General features: G+C 37.0%; 1 protein-coding gene across 1 annotated transcript; it reads right to left on the bottom strand.

The window, feature by feature from the left end:
• Window positions 1-1030: 1030 nt before the first annotated feature.
• On the bottom strand, window positions 1031-25972 carry LOC102687172 (tumor necrosis factor receptor superfamily member 11B). Its single transcript, XM_006636069.3, has 5 exons — window positions 25866-25972; window positions 19173-19542; window positions 9424-9639; window positions 7591-7815; window positions 1031-3857 (listed from the first exon to the last, which is right to left on the bottom strand). The coding sequence occupies exons 1-5, from the start codon at window positions 25911-25913 to the stop codon at window positions 3466-3468; spliced, it is 1251 nt and encodes a 416-aa protein (XP_006636132.1). The 5' UTR covers window positions 25914-25972; the 3' UTR covers window positions 1031-3465.
• Between the last annotated feature and the right edge of the window lie 1770 nt (window positions 25973-27742).

Raw genomic sequence — 27742 nt, 5'->3', positions numbered from 1 at the left:
CTTACCAGGAGGTCTCTGATCAAGATACTGACCAGGCTCAACCCTGCTTAGCTTCAGTGGGTAGCCAGTTGAGAGCTGCAGGGTGATATAGCTGCTGGCTTAGTCACAAATAATGAGTTTTTTAATGTAATTTAAATGAGTCACATGATGGTAAATGGGAAGTTATCTTGTTAAATTCTTGTTTGTCTTAGAACTCTGTATATATCCCCTATATACAGTACTGTATATAAAATGTTGTATATATTCAGGTGTGCAACAGTACAAGAAACAATATATCTATGTGTACAAATAACTACAGTATATATTGTTACTCCAGAAGTCTGGCCAAATTATAATGAGAAACTGAGCTGACAAACATAACGGGACAGTGTACTCTGGCGCCAAGCCTGGCTGAGGAAACGTCTCCACTGGCTGTCACAACCCCCTCACTCAGGAGGACTGATCCAGGGAGAAAGTGGGGTAGAGGGAGGGGTGCTAGGGAGCATTGATTACATCAGGAAAACTGAAATTTTTTATATATTTCCGGGTCTTGCACTCTGTCCTCGCTCAGCATTGATGTTCGGATGTCCTGAGACCCGCCTAGCACCAGGCCGCCCCACGTCCGCTCCCTGAGGGCATAGGTTTCTATACGGCATTCATGAACTCTTTGCACTAATGAGCCCGGGCCTTTTTCCTGTCTCGCCGCTGCGCATATGGGTCTTTTTCCGCTCTCCTGCTCCCCACGGTTAGTCCCTTCGGACGTCCGTGACACATGGCAGGAGCTGCTTGAGAGTTTGAGCGAGATCTTACCTTCCTTGAACGCAATAAAGGTAAGATCTTAGCGACACTGAGTGTGAAGCTCATGGTCTGACGAGACCAAAATGCCAAGTGCTAGGAAAGATGTGAGCGGTGCTGTGTGCAGCCAGTGAGCCCTTATCCAGAGGGGAGCAGAAGTGCAACATTAAACTTCGACCTCCTCCAGAATAAACACACAATAAAAACTTTATGTTTTTAGTACAGCTTGACAACAGAGTAACAATCAGGCCCAAATTTAGACAAGACAAATATTTATTACGATAAATAACACACACACAGTTACACAACATACACCAGTTACACTATAAACAAATGGTTACACTATGCACTATTTACAATTCAGTGAGTTTTAGAGCCCTACCTTCTATAGACATAGAATGCCCAGAATTCTATCCTTATAATCTTAATACATAAGACACCTTTCAGGACAAAGAGAGAAAACCTGCATCTTAATAAACAAAACAGATCCTTACCAGAACCAAATCCCTCAGGGCCCAGTACTCAGAATTCATATTATTTGGACAGAATCTGGATTCATATCTAATTTCAAGGAGGTGTTCTCTCACGGCACATACTTTGGAGGAAGAGGAGGATGATGGATAATGATGATGGTCCCTTTTCCTTCCCTTTTTTTCTGCTACTGTATCTATACTATGGCCCATTCCTAATGAAGCTGGCATAATGGCCTCACTAGGAATTACTCAGTAAATATTTATGTTTTAAAATTGCTGATTTACCAATCTAACATTGACTTCAATTAACTTGAGGTAATTATTAGGAACACTTTTTGATTACCGTCATCATCCTCCAAGATTGATTCTTTCCTCATGACTCAAGAACAGCTGTGTATATAGAGCAAAGCAATACCAGTTGTCTTAAATCATCAAAATAAGGTAAGATTTATGAGAACTACAAACCTCACTGAATTTCAGATGTCCCACAGTCACAACAATATAAAAGAATATATACATGTGTTTAAGATGAGAAAAATTAACAAGCCCTTCCACCTGTGCCACAAGTATTCAAATTACGTCTTAGATTATTTACATTTAATTTCTAGCACATTTTTGTCTATCATTTCCACACCAACAAAAATCAACATAGAGATATGACAGTCACGTTTGAAAGAACACTTTTTTCTTTGGCGCCATACGCAATGCAATTTTAGAGTATAATACTATATGGCAAATTAAAAGGTACTGTATAAGCCTCATTTATCGATTGTAGAATACTCTTATCCCTTCACATGCAAAGCAAATAAATTACTAAAAAGTTGGGCACATCTAATTTTTAATGTAACCTATTGTTCTAGTTTTTAATTAAAAATGGCAAGTAACATCAAAAGAAAATTGTCAGTAGTCTACTGTAGGTGACTATTAAATTAAATATTTAAATAATTATTTAAACCAATTAAATACAAATACTTTGTAAAAACACAATTGATATTTAGACATTAAAAATCCTCCATATTAAAATAAAAAATATAAAGCTTATTTTGTACCATGATAATGAATACATTTCAGTTTTTTGATTAATGGAGAAACAAAACATTTAATTCCTATTTTTCTGTGACGTGGACAACCACCTAAATAATATTTATTTTACTGATTAACTTATATCATATCTTAAGTATGTAATTCATTATTATAGCCTGTTGCTCTTCCTTCTGGTATTATTTGCTATTCTAATTAAGTGTTCAAGAACAAAGAGTTTCACTATAAAAGTGATGACGCACCACGCCTTTCTGACCTTTAGTGTTAATGATGCAACACTGATATTTCCCAACATACAGTAGCTTCTCCTTATAAAGCTCAACAAAAATAGTTTTAGAAACCACATGCCAGAAAGGTCAGATAAAATGGCCATTTCGAATGGAAAAGTGAATAGGTAAAAACAACAACCATGAATATGAAATGCAATAAGTAAGAATTTGAATAGCAGAAAAAATTATGCTAATATCTTCTGATGCTTTGCTCCATCAGGTACCAAAGGGGCTAAAATGGTTTGCTCACATTAGTTTTAGGCACATGTGTCTGAAGACTAGAGAATACATTCTATTAAGAATGGTGTTCTCTCTTAGATACAGTACATGGACAGAACAGATTAGCTGTTGATCAGCTACTGTGACTGAATGAAACAGGGGTTTTTACTTTTTTACCTTTGCTGTAAAACAAATATGTACGTATGCTGTTGCTAACTGTTGTGTGGGTTGTATTAAATGTTTTTCTTTGAAAAGATAGGATGCCTGCTAGTTAATTTATTATCACTCTTTAAAACAGAGTCACAGTGCATTGATCAGGCGCTAAATAAATTTAAAAAATTGTATCTGACCAATTATTTCCCAGTAAGTTTTCAAAGAAAGGACATTTTTTAAATGAGATCCTTTTTGTCCCTATACAGTATTTTAGAAAGAAACACCACTTTTTCCAATTAATGTAACACCTGTTGAAGTGCTGTTAAGATTTCCATGAGATTTTTCATTTTCTTACAGGCACAAACCTTTTTTGAAATATATTCCATGTTGAAAAGAAGCACAAATAACCTGATGGTATACCCATCCACCAACTGAAAAGAAACTTGGAAGCATAATTAAAAAATGATGATTATATACAACTCTTAAATAAGTTTACATAACTCGTACTTTTTCTGATAAAAATAATGTCCCTGTGTTTATTCATTAAGTGATTTGGATTTTAAACACTTGCTCCCCTGAATGATATCCAAAAACATTTTTTCATACAACTTATGTATAGAAGATGTATTGAAGATCTTGATGATTTTTTTAATGCTTTTTAATAACCTTTTTGGAACTTTCTTCCTTCTTAGTTTTCTGATGCTTTGTGAAAGTCCCTTGGCAATATCTTGGTCCCCATTTTGCATCTTCCAAAGTTGCAAGAGCTGAAGAATGTACTGTTTTGATTCACATGTGCTCATGATCTGTTTGATGTCCTCTGCTTTCACTTTGTTTCCAGGCAGGCTGTCCATTACTGCAGTCAAGTGACTCAGTGTCAGGTTTCTAAAACCGGCACATCTAGACACCACTCTCTCACAATGATTTACACCTGCAATAAAACACAAAAGCACACAAGTTGTTGTAACTTTAATCTTCAATAACCACTTAGTCCTATACTGTACTGTATATGGTTACAGTGAGTAGTTCAACCCAACAGACAATGAACTCAAAGCAAGACAGTATGCCTGTCACACCCAGTACACCTAGAGGGCGCTCTGCTTCTGTCCTGTTCCTAGTTCCCTGTGATTATTCATGTCTTTCCGGAGTGTCTTGTTGTGTAGCCTATTTACTTCCTGTGTCTGCTCTGGTCCTGGCTCAGCATTGAGGGTATGGATGTCGTGAGACCAGCCTAGTACCAGGTCACCCCACGTCCATGGGGTGAGGGCATAGGTTTCTAAACCGACATTGTCCAACCCCCTGAGCCTGAGCTAACCTCCGTGTTGCCCCTTTCACCGCTATGCATAGGGTCTCTTCTGCTCTCCTTGTCATTCCATGGCATGCCCTTCCGACATCCATGACAATGCCCAAACCATTGCAGGGTATACACAAACATCCATCCATTAGAGAAGCACATTCCAAAGACAGCATCTGGAGAAAAACGTATATGGCACCTGGGAGAACATGCAAACAGAAGGCACCCCAGGCAGGAATCAAACACAAGATCCAAGACTTGTGAAGGAATAGCGCTTACTCTTCTGCCATGGTGCCATTGTAGCAACATGATTAATCATAAATTACAGAAAGTCAAATATCTGTTAGGAGGAAATACCAAAAAAGAACACAATATCATAGTTGTTGTTATCATAGGTTTTTTTTTTTCTCCAATATGAAGTGTATACTAATTAGCAAAAAAATAACTACAGTATAAAACAAAGGAGAATTATAAATTAAAGAGAAAAGTTAAAAGGACAAGAGATAATTCCAAAGTCATTATTGCATTTCTGTGATTAGGATAGCCTAAAGGTGTGACCAATGATACCGTGTTGCTACCAAAATAATTAGATTGGATGACAGTATTTTCAATGTTTTATAAGGTATTTACTGATCTAAGGATCTATTCTCATAAATAGAATGAGAGCAATTGTAAGTTACGTTATTTCCTAATGAGAATGGAGAGCACGCTGCAGTTTGTTCTTTCTTTGATGTCTGTTGGAACATGACCTTGAATCTTATAAGCAAAATTATGTCTTTTAATTGTAAATTTGTACTGTATTATAGCATAACACGTACTGTACTGTATAAAAGTGGTTAATTCATAGTATTACCAAACATTATCAAATAGAACATGGGAATGATACTCAAAACAGGAAAAAATATTCTGAAACAATCACAGATATTCTCAGAATTGTGTGACATTAAACTAATAAGTCATCTTGGGAAAAATATTAAAACTGTTCTGCATCTCAGAAGAATGGGTGGAATTCCCCTGTAACCTTAAATACCAACATTTTCCCACGATTTACTCTCTAGAGAGATTGCGTGTGTTTGGGTTGCCTGAGTTACTTAATCTCAACTGGCAGCCTATTAAAGCTAAGCAGGTGTGAGTCTGGTCAGTACCTGCATAGGAGACCTCCTGGGAAATTACTGTAAGAGGTCTTATTGGGACCACCAGGGAGCAGTCATCCTGCGGTCTGTGTGGGTCCTAATGCCTCACTATAGTGATGGGGATACTATAAACTATGTAAAAAAAGGTGGAATCCTTCAGATGAAATGTTAAACCGAGGTTCTGACTCTCTGAGATCATTAAAAACTAAAAACTAAAAGAACAGGGGTGTAACCCCAGTGTCTTGGTTAAATTTCCCACTAGCCTTTATCATTCGTGGCCTCCTAATAATCCGCAACTATGAAGTGGTTTCATCACTCTGTTCTATTCCTCACTGATACTGTTGCGTCATCCAGGTGAGTGCTGCACATTTGTGGTGGAGTGCTTCTCGTTACCTGTAAAGCTCTTTGAGTGGAGTGTCCAGAAAAGTGCTATATAAATGTAATTTGTTAATATTATTATTATTTACAACTGAAGAAGCAGAAAAGAAATTCAAGACAATTTAACACTGAATTCAAGAAAGGGCAAACATGGTCAGATGTTATTTAATACACATGGTCACAGTATTGCATTGCAAAACACACTGTGAAAACTGCAAATATACATGTAAAATGGGAAACTGAGCTTGAATAAGATACTTATGAGACGAGCTTAGTTGTGTATTTTGACATTATTTTTTCTATCCAGACAACTTTGGAAGCAATCGAATGATATGTACTGTAGCTATAAATAAAACAGTAGCATTTAAATTAAGAGATGTTGTGTTAAAATTGTACAATACACTAGGATATAACTCATTTAGAATACTGTAAACAACTATGGCCACAAAGCAGCAAAGGAAATTCAAAAAGAAAAAAAAAACTGCAACCTATCAGCCACATGGTAGATGACATTTGTCATGCATAAAGTGGACTAGTGTAAAGTACAAGGCAGACCAATTTAAAGCTGAGAATAGAAAGCACTACTTTGCAAATAGAGTTTTTTAAGTATGAAACTAGCTGCCTAGCCATGATAAACTGGCTTCTTTCAAGGAACGACTAGATAAAATCCTTGGATTAATTAGCAACTAACTTCGAAACAAGCAAGATGGGCCAGGTGGCCTCCTCTCATTAATAAAGCATTTAAGGCTAGCATGCAATTTCCAAATACTGAAGAGAACAAAATTAATGAGTATGTGCATCAGATAGCCAACTGATATCAAAATGTCCTGTCTGTCTATGGCAAGAAACTGTAGATCCATTGTCAGATTGTTTATATTTCAACAGGCCTACTGTATGTATTCTTTTAGAACCACATTAAAACAACCAAAACTAAAATCTAAGCTTTTCTCTATCTCACTAAGTGTTTCTTTTCTTTACCTCTCAGCTTGGAATAAACCTTTAACCTCTTCCTCTGCAGTTTATGCAGTTTATGCAGCTCCCTATTCCAACGTTCTCAATAAACACTTACGTTTGGTCTAGTTTTGTAGCTCTAAAACGTTTTAAGGTACTAGTTTTTAGCATCTGTTCTTTCTTCTTCGTCTCTCCATATATTGCATATACATGTAAAATAACTAAATACATGTAAAAGCTTAAATTATTTTATGACATTTTAGACAAGTACAACAAAATATTTAATATAATTATTTGAAATCCCATCACTGTTGATAATATACGAAACTGCTGAAGGTTAACGGGCTATGTCCTTAAAGCCAATTCTCTGGCTTCTTTCAAGAAATGACAGGATAAGATCCAAGGATCAATAAACACATAAGATAATCAGTCAAATGGGTCAGTAAAATAAATATTTTAACTTTTTGACTCACTGAAGTCACAAAGTTACTCTTCTCTGGAGAACAGAACAGAGTTTTTCTCTGTAAAACAATCCCACGACATTCCAATGTCACTAATTAGGAAGCAAAAAACAGTCTAATCAAAACATGAAAAGTTGTTGAAACTGAAAGGGAAAACACTAGCCTCTCATACATTAAAGTGAGATAACATTTAACATTGTATCAACATGCTTTATGCCGTATTTTGCTTCACTCTGGTAGATGGCTCCAAACTTAAAAAGCACAATGTTCTACATAGCAGTGACAAGATAATCTTGATGTTTCTGACAACCTTGCAATCAGATATTCTTGCTGAAGTGGATTGGATGGCATTGCTTGCAAGGTACAAGTGGTTCCCTACAAAGCAAATTCAAACATGATATGTACTGTAAATTGAATGCTTTATTGGGTACTTTAAATTAAACTCACCTTGTATTATGCTAAACATGCTATCTTGGTCTTTGTTCTGCTGCACCCACAGTTTCAGCAGGTGAAGAATCTGTTGCTTGGGACTGCAGGTCTTCCTCAATTTTTCTATTTTTTTGTTGTCCACTTTTTTCCCAGGCAAGTTCTCAATCAATAAATCAAGCTGGAGAGAGGATAGCCCTTGGGATACAATAAACTGGAATATAGCCTCCTCACATAGAGTGATATCTTAAAGAGAAAATAAAAAGAATATATAAAATAGTCAAATTTATTATTGCATTTATTAAACAATCATTCTAAACATTCTGAAATCTAAAAAAATACACTTTCATTTTGCATTATTATAGGGTACTCTTACACTTCTGTAAGTCAGTGTTTCCTATATAAAATGGTTTATGACATACAATTAAATGAATGCCTGCTGATAATCAGATTATACTAAAGGATAACATTAAAAGTGCTGTTACCTTGAACTTTATACATGTTTACTGCTACCAATCAGAATCCCAAAGGTATAACATAAACATGAAAGCTTTGGGCTCCTGATTTTTGTATCTGCTGTTTATATTCCCTAAATGGACTTGGCATTAGTTCATCAGCTCTAAGGCCTACAGTGCAGATATTACCACAAATGGGCTGACGAGAGCATACAAAACATGTGTATCCTGACATCCTGCTTCTTTAAGCAGAAGAAACAGAACTTCTCTTAGCCAGCAGCCATATTACCCTGCAACTCACAACAGGCAACCCACTGAAGCTAAGCAGGTGTGAGCCTGGTCAGTACCTGAATGGGAGACCTCCTGGGACAAACTAAGGTTGCTGCTGGAAGAGGTGTTAGTGGGCCGCTCACCCTGCGGTCCATGTGGGTCCTTATGCCCCAGTATGGTGAGGGGGACGCTATACTGTAAACAGGCACCGTCCTTCGGATGAGACATAAAACCGAGGTCCTGACTCTCTGTGGTCATTAAAAATCCCAGGGCATTTCTTGAAAAGAGTAGGGGTCCTGGCCAAATTTCCCATTGGCCCTTACTAATCATGGCCTCCTAATAATCTCCATCTATAAATTGGCTTCATTACTCTGCTCTCCTCCCAACTAACAGCTGATGTGTGGTGAGCGTTCTGACGCACTATGGCTGCCGTCGCATCATCCAGATGGATGCTACACATTAGTGGTGGTGGAGGGGTGTCCCCATTACCTGTAAAGCACTTTGAGTGGAGTGTCCAGAAAAGCGCTATATAAGTGTAAGCAATTATTAATTATTATTAATGAAACCTGGCCAGATTGTATCATAAACAGTTCAGACTGAGGGCTTAATGCACCTCTCATTCAAAGATGGGTGGCACAACTTTGAACAAGTGACCTCAGACTGCATGCCTCAGCATGTATTCGAAGCTGGACTCCATTGGTTGACCAATATCTGATCATAAACATGCATTTATTAGTGCACACTCTGGAAGAATTGGTAAAAGGCTATTAAGGGTAAGGATGTAAGTATTTCAGTCCAAAACACCCAAGGTTTCAGTAAAAAGGAGTAAAAAATAATTAAATGTATTGAAAACTAATAATTAATGTAACTAGTAGATGAATGTAATAGACTACACACAGTGGGACAGTATACTGTTGTATTTACAAGGCAGTGAACAAGAATGAAGTTTAATCGTCCCTTTAAGTAATTTGTTGTTATAGAGAAAGTGTTTTGAATTAACAAAGATGTCAGAAACATCACAGAAAATGAGACGCCGTTTCTAAGATGAGCAGTCAAAAATCAAATACAGTCACACAAGCAAAAATTCTCAAATGTCAAAGACTGAAGATGAATAGGCGATATATTTTACCTGAGTGACACTGAAGGTGGTGACGAAAACATTGGGTGGCTCCACCTTTTCCATTACTCTCACATATAGCATCTTGTGTTGCAGTACCAGGTGAAGATGTCTTGAACCCCAGGTCTGTGCAGTTTGTGTGTTTAGTACATTGTTCAGTTGTTGATAGTCTGCTCGAATAGTAGCCATTTGGACATATTTCACAAACTGTATCACTTTCCGGCGTACCTAGACCATGGTCAAAGTAACATTAAAAATCATATTTAATGGGAAATGGACAAACGGTATATTCAATATTTATCAGAATAATTAGACTGTCATTATTTTCTTTAAAGCTGTTGCAAAATAGTTTTGAGAGTTAAAAAACAGCTTAAACATTCTGAATCTGAAAGATTCGTGCTTACAGCATGATCTCTGCCTGTGTTTTGCTGGGAGTGTATGCAGTTTAGATTTTCTAAGGATTTCCAAAGCACCTCTTCTCAAAGCTTACAAAGCTACAAAATTAATTTGATCCTCAAAAGGAATCACAATGTCAGAAAATATATATTGTTATATATATGTTGATATGTTGACAGAACAATCTCCAGACTAAAATCTCTACCACAAACCAGTTTATTAAATATTTTGTGGAAAAAGCTGTCCATTAAGGAATACGTTTCAGAAACACCCACACTGAAACTTACATAAAAGGGAGGTGCAACAGCCTTTTATAGTGTGTTTCTTTGTTATAAATATGAAAGCTTGATATTTTCTTAACAAATGGTATTGTGTCTACTTTTAATTGTGAAGAAAACCCGACTGCAAACTCAAGAACATCAGACTCCATTCAGACATGAGTTTCCCTCCACATCCTTGGGAACTTCCCCCACAGAGAAATAAAAGATTAAAATCTATGTTCTTTTCACTTTTTGTTCTGGATAATCTAGACACTGCTTATTCTTTGTTCTTAATTTTTGGTTGTCACGTGACAACATATGAAACATTTTTTTTCTGTGCTGGTCTTCAAGCCTCACTAACAATTTTGTAAGACTAAAGCAAGATCATAACCTCTTTTTTAAAGAGCAATCACCTGTCAGCAGAAAAAGGAATTCAGTTGTGGGTTATAGGTATTTCCAACTTCTTTTTACAAAACAGAAGCGAGAAAATACTTGATTTTTAAAAAATAATTCACTTTGCTGGAGCAGGATCTCTTATCTTTGCACCCTTGCGATACACGTTTCACATTAACAGGCTGCAATATCAGGCTGAATGAAACCAAATGAAGAAAGAATTTCTCACATGGAGAAGTAACACACACTAGATCACTTTAACTCCAAATAAACAACATTATCAAAATGAACAGCAGATGCTAACCCCAGAAACAACCCCCATTCAGTGTCAGTATTAGAAAAAGGCTCCCAATTGATTTAACAAGTATATTATTATCAGGTGTAGCCCTTTTAACTGGATGTCACTGATTCACATCCTGGGTCATAACACTTGAATGTGACCTGGATTCTCCAAGTGACAGTGCCCTACAGAGCACTGATGATCTTTAGGATGATCTTTAGTAGATCAGTGATTTTTCTTGTGGCTTGTTGCGTGCCTATAAGCTTGCAATTATGTAAATGAGAATCATGGTTCATCTGTAATAGGCACTAACCTTTTTATGCTTTATGCTCATTCACAGGCCATCATTTAAAGAATGAACAGATCTAATGGTTACTTGTGGGAGGGGCTTGTCTGATGGGACTCTGTTCCTCTGGGTGCTCTGGTTTCCTCCCACAGTGCAAAGACACAATGGCAGGTTAACTGGCTTCTGGGAAAACTGGTCCTGGTGTCAGTGTGTGTGTTTGTGTCTCTGTGTGCCCTGATGGACTGGCGTCTGCCTTGCAAGATAGGCTCCGGCCCCCCGTGTGTCAGGGGCCATGAAAAAGATATTTTCTTGTGAGACCCTCACAGCCAGATTTACAGTAGATTGTTTCATTTTATCCAAACAAGTAAAGGTACATTTCAGTGTACGTGCTATTTTACTTTTTGAGAAAATGTTTTTAACTATAGAATTGTAACTAAATTTAACAGACTAGTAATTGAATATAACTGAACAAGGACATATGAAAGAATATGTTTAGGTATGACAACATGCATATAGAGTAAGAGCTACTGTAAGTAAATTAGATTTGAGTACAAAAGGCAAATTTTGTAATTAAATGCCTTTGACATATCCATTTACCTCATGAAATACAATGACACTTCAGTACTGTATTCTGTTTTCCAGGTTGTTTTAAAATTTTCCTGTGTTGCTTTCAAACAGCCACAGGGACTGTTGTTCCTGGAAATGAATCATGAAAGCTGCAGGCAACTCTTAATCAAAATGTCCAACAACTCCAGGCTTGTTCTGGGCTTGGATTTATTTACTAAACTGCATAGTCACAGGATATTTTGAGAATAGTCCAACTCTTTCATTCAGCGTCTGGATTGGGCTTAGGTTAGTTATTAACATGTGGTGATGCTAACTTATGGCATAAGGGACTTTCCACTATGAGGATAATGTGCTGCCTGCACTATGAAAAAATAGTGTACTGCTCTAGGAAACAAGGATAATCATGCTACCTGGTGAGCACAGATGTCATTCAATCTGGTCTTAAGACCAGACTGTTCTTGACAGTTGAACTGGAAATCTCAAAGATATATCTCCCTTTCCAAAAAGTTAAATAAAACAGCTTTAAGGTATCGGCTGCTATCATTTGAAACATAAGCACAGCTTCTGAATTTTTTTTTATAATATTCAAAATGTTAATAATGTCTCAATCCCCAATGATAAACTGAGCTGAAATATTAATGAAACTATTAAGCGTAGGAATCACAGGACAATTTAGCTGCTTCAGATAGAGGCTTTTATTTGGCCTCTGAAATCTCTACTACAATATTTAAACCACTAAATACTGTAGCTCTTGTTACCCTTCAGTTATTCAGAAGTCTACCATCTGGATAGAAGCACTACCAGAAACAGTGATTGTGAGAAATACTTCTGCAACCATAGTACAAATATCAAATGCAGATGTACAGTTTGTCTGCAGTGTTGAGAAAAGTTACTTTTACAAAGTACTACGTTCCAAGTTACTTGTGTAAGAGATTACTATTTAAATTAATAATTAAAGGGCGGGGGGGGATTGCATTTTACAAGATTATATAGTTATGCACATAATAACTATGCACCTATCACATAGATCACTGCAACTGAATTACTCTCCCCCAGATGTTCATTTTAGAAAGTAACCCCTTATATAGGTAACTTGTAGTTGTTAAAGAATACTTTTTAAAAGAAACTCTCCCCACTGTGCGCTCAACAATGTGTCTAGTGTGTTAGCATATTGCTTTATCCAGAGTTTCCATTAATATGTTCAAATGGTGTCATTGACATCTGGAGCCTGGCAATTATTTAATCTTGTCCACCTTCTTGGTCATTTGGGCAGGACTGTGGTTTTTGACATGCATAATTTGATTGGGAATTGAAAGTGAATACTTGGGGTTATTACGGTCATATGGGAGGGTGTAGTCATGCCTGTGTTCAAAGGTCCTTTGTGTGAGCATGTCTTCACATCTGCATTTCAAATACTTTGAACTGTAATCAGCCATAATCAGTAGGCTATGAGAAAGAAAACTACCTTGCTGCAATTTTTTGCTTTGTGAGTAAAACATCCAAAATATAAGAAGCACTCATGAAAAAAACCTCTGTGTCAAGGCTTTGATTAAAGTAATTCTATTGCAGAACGATCTTGTCAGGCATGCAAGGCTGGGCCTAGTTAGTGGAGGAATGGGAGACCTGTACCACGATGCTGCTGTAGGTGGTGCTGGTGGACCACTAGGTGGCGCTCACAGAATTTGTAAACAAATGCCCCAGAATGGTGAGCACCGGCATTGCTGCTATAAGAACTGCCATCCTTAAGATAAGACAATAAAGTGAGATCCTGACTACTTGGTCACTGACAATCTTGTGGCATTGGTCATAAGAGTAGAGGTGTCAACCTCAGTGTCCTGACCAAATCTTACCTTGGGCTTGCACAATTGCACATTGTGCAATTACTAGCCCATGTGGCACATATCCATTTTAGCCCACTTTATGAGGACAGCTGCTTTTTAAAGGATATTAGCCTTAATTCAATGTACAAAAAACGCCTTTAATCTTGTCCTGCTACGTAGTGGACTTACTCCAGAAAATAACGTCTGCTACAGTTCAACCCAGGTGGGGACTCTACGTCAGTGGTGGAAGAAGTGGCTTCTTCTTATATCTGCAAAGCTTCGGGATACTTTGGTATGAAATGTGCTGTAGAAAAGCAAATGATAATAATAAATAGCAGGGGCCTGTTACAAAACACAGCCTGTATCCCATTAATGAGGTTGTCTGATTGTTGAATTGATGATATGTCCCCATTTGCACAAACATTCCAGAAGGGACAATAAAGTGTAAGTCACCCAGAGACAGAATATTCTGAAACTACAGAATGAGATTCAAAACCTCTTTCCTCAACCAATAAATGAAGAAGCATCTGACTTCCTAAAATGGGCTATAATGGATATGTGCCACGAGGGAGAATTTATTGGAAACTCCATTATAAAGAACAAATAAAAATAAAAGAATTAAAAAAATTATAAAGGATTTCTTCTCTAAACTTTAAAAACAGATTTTTGTTTCTTTTATTATCTTAGCTGTATGGTGATTACTGCTATGGGTAGCTGTACATTCTGTCTTACATCCTGTGTGGTTGCATGTTGTTTTGCAAAAATGGCAGTAATAATCATCGCTACACCTCATCCCACTCTCAAACAAATATATATAATCACAGTGATACTGCGCCATCTGCTGATCCTAAAAGCCTCTGCATTTTCTCAAAATGCTCTTAAAAACTATATATTCAACATGATGTTTTATGGTGATTTGCCACTTCTAATCAATAAGATACAAATACACAGATCAGACATTAAAGTGTATAACAGAACCCAAACTATAGTGGGGTACCCAGAGCACTTTACCCCACAAATTCACATTAAACCACAAATATAATTTGTTGCAGCAATAACTTGACAGAAATTGACATCAATTTCAAATCTTCACACTCATAGAATTATTGGACAGGTTCCCATGAAGAGTACTTCTCCAAAAAGCTAATGTGATTTAAAAGATCATTTGTTCTTTCCAAGTATTAACTGTAAATCAATTTACCACAATAAAGTTGATGAATATGCCCTTATGAACTAAATCTGATATTATATGTCAATAATGCCAATAGTGTCAGAGTGAAAAGTGAAAAGATCTAAGATCCTGTAATACATTAAGACATAATACATTTTGCAGGCATTTTACAGCAATATCTGTAAAAGACTGAACAGTATTATTTCTCCTTTATATAATAGATTATGTTTGTTAAAGCTTGATAATTAATGGGTTTGTGGATAAAGAGAAAATCATATTCAATTTGATTTCTAATTGCTGACCAACTCATTCCAGCACAGGAAGGATAAAGATAAAGACCTCAGCACATCTGTCTTCAAGACATGCTCTGTCCGAACTACAGTACGTGCCATTTTTCACACTGAAAGCCCCACTGTGGCCACAGAAGACTGGAGGAGGGACCTTACTCTGGCTAACAACACTGCAAGCTAACTGGTGCTTGGCAAGCCAGAGAGTTTGCTGTTCCAGTGAGCCTAGAATACCCTAGCTGACTCACAGCCTCAGGGGAACTTGCCCAATCGTGTGGTACCACATGGGGAATCCCAGTTGCAGCCAGTTAACGGTGTAGACCTCAACATATCTGTGGGCTATGGTTCTCAACATGCACTGTACACCAGTGCCTTCCCTTGTTAAGCTAATCAGCAGCCCCCAGACAATTAAAACTGCCTAAGGGACCATGAAAAACATGACTTTAATAAACTACCCATAAATATGAGTTTAAGTCAATTTGTAAATTATCTACCAAATACCCTCACAAATAAGAAAGACTGTGTAGTTTTTTAAACACAATTCCCTTGTAGATCCATACATTTCTGCTGCTACTTCACAAGGTTATGCATGGCCTCATAATCAAATAGTGACAGATGGCCCTTCATGTCCTGCCACTCAGACCTTGCTGTTATCACAGACATCTAAACTTTGGAGCGCTTCCTTCTTTAAGAAAAACGTGAACAAAACACCACAGACACAAAAGGAACCTTCCCAGCATCCAGTACATCCTCAGAGTTGTTGTCCCATGAGATGCACAACAAATTGGCTCAACTTTTAACCTCTGTTTCCTGAGAACACTTTCACTCATTCTTTTTGCACAGTGTCGGAACTATGATCAAATTCTACCAAATTACAATACGGCTCTTGAGAGTTCATTATTTTAGGATGGCAGGTATGCATTAAATGGAACCCAGTCGCAAACTCTAAATGAAGTATGACTGATTCCTTATTGCCAGAGGCTTCTTGTGCCTTTCCAATGGAACGCTGCCATCAGAATTTAGGTTCAGGATTTGCAAGTGGAGGGTGGATCGGAGTCTAGATTTAATCCAGGCCCTAGTCAGCTCTGGAAAAAATGACACAAACTTACTTCACAGAGTGATGAAAATAACAGAAGAAAGACATTAAGTGTTAGGAAGATGACAAAGATGTTATACATTTATGTAATTTAGCATTGGTGTTTAAACATGTATATAAGCCAGACAGCTTGGCATGCTAACTACTGTGTAATCCTGACTGATTAATAACCACATCTAATTTATCCTGGCACGTAGCTAATTACTACCAGTTGTTATTGTTCAGATGCTATTAGTATAATCCAGTTTTTTAGCCAAGATTCAAACTATGTTTTATAAACAGGATATACTGAGTGAACTGTAAATATTCTTTAATTGTCTTCAGAAGCAATACATAAACTACTCTATGTTCACTGCCTGTCCATTACCAAAAATGTAACATTACCAAAACATGTAACATTATGTAAAAATGTAAACCACACATCAAATAATAGAGAAAGACAGCTCATAAAATAAATAGCTGGTAACAGGAACCACAGTGGCTTGTCAGAAGCACTGCCTTACATTATTAATTTTTTAACTGTCTTTACAATATTTTTAAAAGTCTATCGGCCTTTTAGAATAATTTTCATTAGTTCTGAAAGATCATTAAAAATAAATAGCACATGATGAGATTTTGGTCATTTTTAAAGTTATTGCAAGAGAGATTATTCTGTTTGTCCCAACATCTTGTATGCACTTATTGTATTATGATGGGAAATTGTACATCTGCTTATTGTATTTCTTATAAAATGGAGCAGGAACAGATTTCCACTCTTTCATGAGACATGTCAGAAGTCTCACCATGAACACCTGTCACAAACTATTTATCTTAGATTGGTAAAGACATTTAGTTCCTCTAATAATAAACACTCTGAATAAACAGTATGTACAAAGTTAAGAGTTTTGTCTAACTCAATGTGTTGCTAAAATGTTTACCCACAGCCACAAAGCTTCCAACCTCGTATCACTACACTATTTCAAAACTCACTACCTGCTCTATAATGTCATCAACAGTATAAAATTAAATTGCCAAAGTGATAACCTATATTTTAATATTAATGGTAGTGTATATAATCTAAATAATACCCCTCACTACTTTTCATTATCAGTAGGCATAATATAAGCAAATAAGTTAAATTTGTTAGGGTTTCCAATAAATTCATTTGCAAGTGTTAAATATAATATAAGTTCTTTGGAAAATGGATGATGTTACCTGTCTTTTCAGGTCTCATCCTTGATATACAGTACATCTTTCTCCGGCAGTCATGACACAGAAATCTCCTTAGGGTTTGGCCAACCACAATGGTGGTTTTTAATAAATATCCATTCGAAATGTTATTTCTTAACACATCAAACATTTTTTACTTAAAATGTGAATACATCTATTTACTATTGTGTTACAAACCTCATCTTCCAGATTTTGTTGAACCTCCAGGACCAACTGTATTTTACCACAATAATATCCTGTATTTACAAAATTTTTTAAAAAAACAATAAGCTACTGCAGAATGCAATATGGACACAGAATACTTGGGTTACATAAGTTACTGTATATGTATATAAAATGCTTGTGCAAGGTAAAATGAGAAAACACAGGAATCTATTCAATGAGAAACTGACCTAAGAACAAAGCCAAGAAATTGACCTAAGAACTAAGAACTATTTAAAATAGTTATTACTAATAGGTATTTTCCATTATTGTATTAATATATGTCCTTCTAAGTGCAAAACAATAAAACTAATGCTAAAAGTAGAGCCTAAACATCTTTCCAAAAGAGCTCATCTATATATCTATACTGTATATCCATATACCAAATAGTCAGAAAATCTTCCTTTTTTTGCTTTACTCAATGGAGTGGGTAAAAAAGTACCATATGACAATACTCTAACACAGATTTAAATGCTTTTACATAGGATCACCGTAAGACAATCTTCAAAATATATTCCATTACCAGTTAGGAATACCATGATGTTCTTATTTTACAAATTGTAGTGTGAGCAAATTCTTCAAAGACATTAACTAACCCAACAAAATTAGATATTATTTTTCCCCTGGGAAAGGAAGCATTTTAAATCTGCACAGTTAATTCATCCATTGGTTTCAGAAGGACATACTAGAGGTTTTGTGCAATTTTTTCCTACCCGTCATGCAAAAGAAAGTCCTCTTGAGTACAATATTTCATATTAGAAAAGCTTACACATACTCTACTCCATTCCTTTGGAATGGTCAGCTCAGCTATTGTCTTGTACTTCACAACACATACTCCATTGTGTAATTCACCTCATGAGACCTACTATCTGACATTTGGACGTAATACTCACTTATTTGAAGAAATATGACTAATGTCTTTCATGTTAAATTGATGTTTGCTTTCTAAATGTGGAGATACAACTCATGCACTATTTTCACTAAGGTCGGGTCGCTGATGTCACAAGCAGATTCTAAAGAGCAGAAACAATTGTGATTATAGAATCACTTGTTGGGAAAAGGGCATCATGATATATGGTTATCATTGCTGCCTCACAGGCCTTGAGTGTGGAGTTTGATTGTGACCCTCTGTGTGAAGGAGTATGCCCTGATTTCTCTATGGCCATGAGTTCTTGTCTGTCACTCCGGTAGCCTTCTGAACTCCAAAAGAATGCTGTCTAGATTAAGTGGCATCTCTGAACCGCTCCTGTGTGTGTGTTCTGTGATAGACTGGTCTGCCTGGGTGTATCCTGCCTTGTGCCCATTGTCTGCCAGGTTAGGCTCTAGGTCACCACGAACCTGTAGCTTAATAAACATCTAATGTCCAATTGAAACAGGAAGGACGGAATTTAAAAACAAATTACTTAGTCACAAACCGCAGATACCATGACCCTTTCCAGGAAGACAACCATGTGAGACATACTGTATGGCTGGATATTGGAGGGCTTTTGAGTAGCTCAGCCAATAAGAACACCAGCTGAACTGTACAATCCAAACGTAAGCCTGAGACTCTTTAGGCTGAAGTTAGCATTAGCCAGCTAGTGGTTTCGTTGCCTGCCTTCCTTCCAAACACCATCTCCTGTAGCTTGTCAGGTGGCTGCAGGCTTGCAGAGATACCAGTGAGAGCTGGCTGGTGCGACAAAGAGGCAAGCCCATGTTTCTCATTCCCTTCAGTGTGGTAGAACCAATAATACCAGAAAGTCAAACAATCTGCAGTTTCTAATTAGGTGGCACCTAATAAAAAACATATACATACCTGGAATCTTTACGCCAAATCCAGGCTGACACGCAGTGTGTTTAACGCAGAACTCGATTTCAAGATGATAGCCCTCGATGCATTCACAGATTCGGTTATGTGTGCTGTTGCACTCTTGCCGAACTCTCTGTTTCTCCTTGCAAACAGTAGTGCAATACTGACACTTGTCATCCCAATGCCAGTGTTCAGAGAAATGGTGTTCAGGACAAGGTGAGCACACAGTCGGTCTGGTGGAACTGCAATGCTCCTGTAAAGCTGTACCAGGTGGGCACTGGTCACACACATAAAACTGGGATGCTACAGGATCCCAGTGCTGATACTTTGGTACAGGTACCTCATGAAAAGCCCAGGTAAAGGAGATGGCAAAAAGCTGGAAAGATAAAGAAAATATTTTAAAGTACTGTAAAACTGAAATGAGCACTTATAACCTCCGGTCAATCCCTCTAAAACATGCTTCAGAAATCTTGACAGCATGAAAAAAAATGTTCAGAGTACTTCTTCAGCTAGGAAGACACACAGAGAAAATGAGTTTTCTCTGATGTGACGTTTATTGGCTTGAGTCCAGTAATGCAACCTTCAAATGCTCTATTAGAGTTAAATGTCCCAAACTAACTTATTTATTAAAATAATTATTTAATCATGTTGTTTTCTTCCTGGAGCATGATGTATTCACTTCAGGATAAGAAAAGATTAACTTTTGACCTTCCGACCATTACAGTTTTCCTTTGTGGACAGAGTGCAACCACAACAACATCTTAGGTTAGACCTTGAATCAACTATAATTATGTTTTCTGAAAGATCCACAGCAAAAAGTGGAAAGGCTAGTCTTTAGAAAACAAAGTTTATAACGTATAGTATATGCAATATTTCAAGAATCTGATTATTTATATTCATATGACCTCTATGCACATTCAAACGTTTCACAGGGTGTTTATGATGTACAGATCATGTAATGTAGGTACAAAAGGTATACTGTAGGTATTCAAAAGATAACATACAGTACATAAAAGAGTTTTGCATAACAGAAAAACAGTTTGCATTCAAGATAATATGAATAAACAAAGCTTACATTACAGAAAACTATTTACATGAGGATTCATTTCTGACTGGGCAAAGTGTCCACCTTCAGAGAGAGCATAAATCTAATGCTGTACAAATAAGTGTCCGTTCTAAATCTTTTACTATTACTGTTCTGTATATAAATAAGAGTTTGCATTAAAAGATTATATTGATATTCTATTAAGTCTAATTTGCCTCTCTATAATTTTAATAAAGCATCTAGACACTAAGCAGTGTTGATACTAACCCGAACAGTCACACTAATCCTAACCTAACATCATCAACACTGAATACTTATGGACGCTTTATTACTACTTCACAGAACCTCAGTTTATAGAAAATTCTTGATTAATAGAATATCAACTAAAGCTTTATTTATGAGACCTTATTTACAGCATGACTCTTCTTTCCAACAACACCCTTGATATTCTTGGTAGAACACCTAAGTGATCCTAATATCATCTGATTTGAGTCCATGTGATCTTTATCTGTGTTGATACCTGAATGATTGATTATTCCAGGCTATGTTGCACAAACCAATTGGTGTTTAATAACAACAAGACCCTGAACTTCATTCAATTTCATCTGATCCAATTCGATGCATAGTGGAATGTGTTTTAAACGAAATTTTAAAGCTAATTCCACATAATTAGTTCTCATGTGCCAAGAGGCATCAGCGTAAATCAGATTCCAACAATTCACTTTTATAAGCCTCGGGTCATACAGGGTTCAAATCACAGTTGAGGGGAGTCTAATGTTCTTCAGTCAGGGCCCAGGGGATCCAACATGAGACAACTACCTCATTCCTCAGAATTCAAGGGACTGAATATTTGGGTCACCTAGCTCATTTTGTAAGCCGCCTTCCCGCCCTTGAACTGGGCCAGGGTGGGGCTGAGGCTCGCCGGGCTGGGCTTGCAACACTAAAAGCCTTTTCATGACTTACAGTATTAAGGAATGGGGAGGAACAGGGTGGTCTGCAGGGTGTGGTGATGATAAAATATTTAATTTAATGCTCTGGGTATTATTTCAGAGTCTTGGGATGAGGCAATCTTGGGTAATGACAATGTAAATGGTGCCTATACCTTCAGCTAGCCTATACAAACTGTTGTAGTGTGAACACAGTACTATGGAAGATGGGTAACACATTCCTTTGGACAATATTGCTACAATCTACTGGTGTGATATTGGACAGTCATCACTTGTGTATGATGGCTTACATGCATGGAAGGACATGATACATACTGTAGATGCATGAAGCTGTTTAGTTTAAACTGTAATTGTCCAGTGGAACATATCACACAGGTTCAGTGTATACAAAAACTAAATTATATTGTTCTGTGGTGTAAGGTCTTAATGACGTGTAACTGTTGTTAAAATAGGATAACTAATTTTATAAACATTTTATATCTTTATGTTCTTCTGGAAATTATATAGAACTTTGACTTTGATTCTTCTTAGTTTGTACTGTATGTGAGCACTTCACTTCACCATTGTTTCTTAATAAAGTGAAATTATGAAAGCTGAAATTATGATAGTAACAGTCCTTTCTGAGTGTTATTCCTTCAAATTGTTGATTTCACAGTTAAGTGGTATCATGAAGTACCATGAAGCAAAACTTCTTAGTAAAGTGCTGATTAATGTTAATAAATGTCTGGAATGGATATTAAAAATTAACTACTGAATTTCAAGAAACTGTCTTTTGTCGAAATGTGCAATTGCGTGCATTTTCCTGTTAGCACTATCCGATTTTGAGTTGCCAGTGGTTGTTTTTTTAGTCTTGGCTTGCAATTCCTGTCTCCAGCAAACGGTAGGGAGGATGGGGGGAATACGGAAGTATGGGCAGACCCTCTCACCTTTGAGAGGAGCCGCTCAGTTTTTCGAGCCGGGAAGCACGATCCCGTACGGGAGGTTGACCGACAGCTGGAAGGGAGGAGTGTCCCTCACAGAAAGCACCACTTGCTTGCAAGAGCCCAGGAGGTCACAGGGGGTGATCAACAGAAACAGAGACAGCCCTGTCTGATTAAACCTACAGTACCCTTCCCTCAGAGGCCCTTAGCCAACTGGGAGCTGCTGCTTCTGGAGTTCTGGCTACAGTCCACTAGTGAAGCAAGAAATTATCCTCCAATACCCATTCACTCCTCCAATTGCTCAGGGAAAAAATGAATTGTGCAGAGACAAGGAGGGTGGAATTCAGCATGCATGAAGTTAGAGACCAAGGTTATGCACTGGGCAGATGCTCTATTAAGGTATTGCAACAGCATGCTCAGAAAAATAACTTCAGATATGCTGTACTGCTTCCAGACACTTTCTCTCAAACGTTTAACATTGCCTGGAATAGGAAATGCCTTTTATCACCAAGCTTTGCACATCTTGGGGGGGCCGACATTATGTGGAACAATAGCTCTTTCCATGTCATAATTAAAACCACTAAAGTTTTAAATCATTTGCAGATGAGACCAGTGCTTGTTTTCCACCATACGCTGTATGGCTTCAAAGACAAGATTCCATATTTAGGCCGGACCACCTACAGTCATGTTGTCCTCTAATATACACTATAACGACTAATGTACCACACTGGTCATGCTTGCCACGAGGAAAAAAAATAACAGGGGGCAACAGCATTGTTTTGGTAGCGGAGCAACACAATTACAAACCATTACATCATGAATTCCGAAACAAATGAAATGTAAAACATTTGACTCGTCCTAATCATTTCTCCTTTAAAATGATAATCCAGATGCCAAGGTTCTTGTTATTGTGACATGTATTGATCATGTGACGATCATTGTATTGATCAGGTGTAATACATATACAAATTTAATGTTCTTTGTATAAGTATACTGTAGCAAAGAATATATGTTCTTTTTCTGTCCTTTGTTTAAAAGAATGGAGGACCACAAAGAATTAGATTCCATACTAATGCACTCCAATTTATTACCATCAATAAACCATCTTTATCACAGAACATTCCTGCTTTGCATGTGTTATGAGAATCAAGTGTAATTTAATACCAGTATTATTGACAAACAAGCAATTCAGATAAAAATGTGATTGTTCACCCCATCATGTAAATAAGGGTAATTTTAATCTCTCTTTCATATCTGTTAAGTATACAGTGTATTATACTGTATGTGTAAGAGATAAAGAAGTATTTATATACATTCATTTACTGTAAATATTTGTTCTTGCATTGGAATATTTATGACATCTACTGTTCATTTTTCAATTACATAATTTATTTTTTTCTTAATCCATCTTTTGCATGCCACATATTTCCCTTTTGTTGATTTACCTTTGAAATGACATAAGAACATAGCTGCTTTTACAAATAAGAGGAACCCATTCAGCCCACATAGCGTGTTTATTTACTTTTTGGATTCTGAGAAGGTTTTTCATTGGTGGCCTTGATGGTGGGATTAGCAAACAAATACACCAGACAGACTCCGATCTCACTGATGTGGCACAGAAGCATTTTGAAATTTATCATACCTCTCAGTTTCAGTTCATCCATAACATACAGTATCTGTTCATAAACAAGATTAGCTTCTTTATTCTAGATTGATTAGTTAGATTAGATTAGAATGGACTGAAACAGTAATAGCAAATCATTATACATATACAGAAAGATATACAGAAACTGTTACAGTGGTTCCCTTTCATAGTATGAATGAGCACTAGAAACCTTGACATTTTTATTAACATTTGTGGATCTGGACTTTTTTCTCTGTGCTGAAAACATCACGACTGGATTACATATAAGATTGGTATCTTTTGTTTTGGACAAAATGAGGAAGTTGTAATAGTGTACTTCCTTCAGTAACTTTTTGTTCCTTTTTGAAAAACACTGAGACTTAAACTTTGCCTAACGGAATACTACCATTTCAGTTATCCAATGGAATTAAACAGGGAACAAGTTCTACTTCTTGTTTATTCTGTTTCATCCAGAGAACAACAGTACTATGTGTGTAATGTGCCCCGAGGTTCTGTACATTACATGGTTTTTAAACTGACTTTTAGATTGACTGACATGTGGGAAGTTATTACCTCTTTTTATCTCAAAGGTTTGAAGAAGCCAACTGCAACAAACAGCATGATCATGTCCCCAGTACTGTTTCATTTAAAATAGTTGTGTAATAAACACATTTTCCAGTACATTTTAACAGATGCACTCTACAATGTGAATACCTTATTGACATAATAACCTTCATTAATCATTCATGCTATGTATTGTATATGATGCCGCATAGCTTATATGTACCATGGAACCAAAATATACTTAAACTGAAAAATCTTTGTCTATACTATTTACCTTGAAATAACTCTGGACCAGCCAACTTGACTGCACATATGACTGCACTGATTATTAGACTATATCGTGTTTCAGTTCTTAAAAAATATACCTTTCATGTTGCTCATCATCGCACCCTGTGTCTTGCCTTGCTGGGAGGTTGGCCTTGATTCACCCCAATTTCCTTGCTCCATTTTACTGTGGTTTTCAATACACCTTTCCCAAGGTAGACCAAAACCTCGCTCTGGTTGTAAGGCAATTAATTTATTTTTTGTGTCTCATACTGTCTTTCTAAACAACAAACTTAAAAAGAAAATAATCTGCAAACATATATAATTAGTTGTACCAGTCATTTGTTCTTATGAACTGTTTATCTGCTGCTTCCCTCCGTAAACCATTACTTTTATTTTCAGCTGGATTTCTGGATTTCTCAATGCGAAGTTGTTTTCTCTTGTACTAACCACAATCTTTAATGTGTGTGCTCGGGTTTTTCTGTGGGAAGTCTGACTCGCTCACAGCAACCTACACCTCATTCTGTGATGGAGCGACTGTCTGTGCTGTGTGGTGAGAGGTGATAACTTTTTTGGCACAGGGCGTAATAATACATATTAAAATACGGTGACATTATACTCTTGATCCGTTACCATCACCACCTTAGGTCATTTGAAATGCAAACCACCCGCTTACAAAAAAGCGTAAAACTACATCGAGAACCTGATCTATAATGTAACATCATGATAATAATGATAATATCGAGTTCCGTTTATTTAGAAACAAATCTGCAATGCCCGAAGACTTGAGATGGAGAAACAACAATTTAGTCATTGTACTGTAAATGAAAAAATAACCTGTCTTACTTTTGAAATACATTACCCAATTATGAACGGGGGTCTCTTAAAGTAGCTTGGGCATATCTACGGTATGATTCACTTTTCTGTAGTTTAGCTCTAAATATTTAACATACAGTACACCTTACTACTTACTGTTATATTTACCATTTAGCAACGTTATGCAGCAAAGTATTTAATTTAAACAGCCCATCACAGTAATACCATGACTCTCTTTCCAATTAGCTTTTTTTTCCGATTTCCTGAATCTAAATACTTGCTCCACTGCAAACAGACATTTCTACTACAGATCTGTGTTACGGATGTACAGTATTTACACACTTAAAATAATAAATCCTTGCGGTACAGATACTTTCTCTCATCAAGGCATTCTGATGTGAACCACTAAACTCTTAGAAAACAGAAGAATACGCAACTTGAAAAAACGTGATAAAATACTGTTAAAAGTATGGTCCAATCTTAAATGCAATCAGAGTAGAACTATCAGATACGACTTACCACATGAAGCTTCATAGCTGTCTGCGACCTCAGATTGCTAACACCCATCTCTCTTTCCAAGTGCAGTAGGTTTGGACAAGTTAGTTTCCATACTTATAGTTAGGGAAAAAGGGAAGAAAACCGTGCCCAACCCACTTGATGTTAATTTCCAGTTGCAGATTTTTTTTTGCCTCTAAAATTCTACCGCATATAGGTGCAGCGTACTTTTTTTAAAAGAAAAACAAACGCAGTGACTCCTTCTCCCCTTAACGTTTTAAAAGAAGCTTTCTGTATTCTTAAAATTAAAAATCGTGTATACGAATAGCAGTCGTGAATGCCTTTGCTCTCCATAATTATTACTGTAGCCCATAAATAAAGCTAGTGTTTTCTAATGACTAACTCCCATTTTGGGGATTTCACAATACAAGAGAGGCTTCCTTTTATTTTATTGTCAGCAAATTATTTTCAAATGACTTAAGCAAATTTCATCCCTAAAGAATAATAATTATACTAACAACCACTTACATATATTTCATATTTAAAGCAACAGCATACAGTTCTTGAGCTTGTGAAGCAGGGTTCAGTTTATATTTGCTGTTTAAAATGGTTTTAACCTCTGTTCTAGACGGGTCTGAAGATAAAACCTCTGGAGACCCTTGAACAGTATGAAATGAGGACAATGTGCTGTGTAACCCCTTAGTCCATGGGCATAATTATTATGTTTAGACTGCATCTGTTATTAATTTATCCATCCATCTGGTTTCTAACAGTTTCTTCCAATTCAGGGGAGCCGAAGCCTATCCTAGTAAGCAACGGGCACAAGGCAGGGTACACCCTGGATAGGACGTCAGTTCATCACAGGGCAGACTGACATAAACACAGACATGTACCGTACACTCACCTAATGCCAATTTTCCCAGAGGCCAGGTAACCTACCAGTATGGTTTTGGACTGTGGGAGGAAACAGGAGCACCTGGAGGAACCCATGTGAACACAGGGAGAACATACAAACTCTTTTCAGATAGCACCCCAGATCTGGTAATGACCCCAAGGCCCCAGCACTGTGAGGAATTAATGCTAACCACTGCGCCACCGAGCTGCCTTATTAATATATACATTATATTTAAAAAATCCAACATCTTCTGCATCAAAATCCTGGTAATTCCTTATCACACTAAAAATACTTTCAGCAAACACCAGTATGTGATGGTCAGTGCTACTGCATCACAGCCCTAGTGTCCTGAGTCCCTAGACTAGGATGATTACTGTGTAGAGTTGCTTATCTTACTACCCACTTTAGAACAATACACTTGCTACAGTAGGTAGGTTGGTGGGTCTTGAATGTGTACACATACAGTATGTGCCTTGGAATATTTCCACATCCAGCTGACTCATCCCTTGCCTTACCTGTAATAATGCTAATGGATGGATAGATATTGCTTTGCGGCTTTAACGTGAAATTACATCATAATTTAATTCTTACATTGCGATCAGAAATAACAACCTATATGAAACTAGTTCAAAAGCACATCCAATGACATAAATTTGCTTTTCAAACAATCTGGAGTCTCAGAGTTTCTCATGAGAAGTGGGATGGAATTCCAAAAATGGTCCAAACATGGGGAGCATAGCAACTAAATGTCCTGTGTCTAGCCAACTTTAAATAGTCCCTACACACCACCACTAAGTCTGCATTCTCAAATCTCAATGAATGACCTAGTACATTTGCAGTGAGCTGCTCTTGAAGCTAGATGGGTCCTGAACTGTGACGGATGTTAGATGTTACTGTATATTGTTGCTACCTTAGGTCTACAATCACAGCCATTCAATGCAAAGTCTCAGCACAGGAGTGTGAATACAGATGTGATCAATTTAATAGGTGCAGGTCAGCAGCCTGG

Source organism: Lepisosteus oculatus, chromosome 10 (assembly GCF_040954835.1).
Source record: "Lepisosteus oculatus isolate fLepOcu1 chromosome 10, fLepOcu1.hap2, whole genome shotgun sequence".
Taxonomy (NCBI): Eukaryota; Metazoa; Chordata; class Actinopteri; order Semionotiformes; family Lepisosteidae; genus Lepisosteus; species Lepisosteus oculatus.
This window is presented reverse-complemented; position numbering and strand designations above follow the sequence as displayed.

Coding starts and splice junctions, on each gene's coding strand:
- LOC102687172 (XM_006636069.3), bottom strand. CDS start 25,913: ATGGGTGTTAGCAATCTGAGGTCGCAGACAGCTATGAAGCTTCATGTG. Junction 19,543..25,865: donor CAGCTATGAAGCTTCATGTG/GTAAGTCGTATC, acceptor TTATCTTTCCAG/CTTTTTGCCATCTCCTTTAC. Junction 7,816..9,423: donor CCACCTTCAGTGTCACTCAG/GTAAAATATATC, acceptor TTTCTCTTTAAG/ATATCACTCTATGTGAGGAG.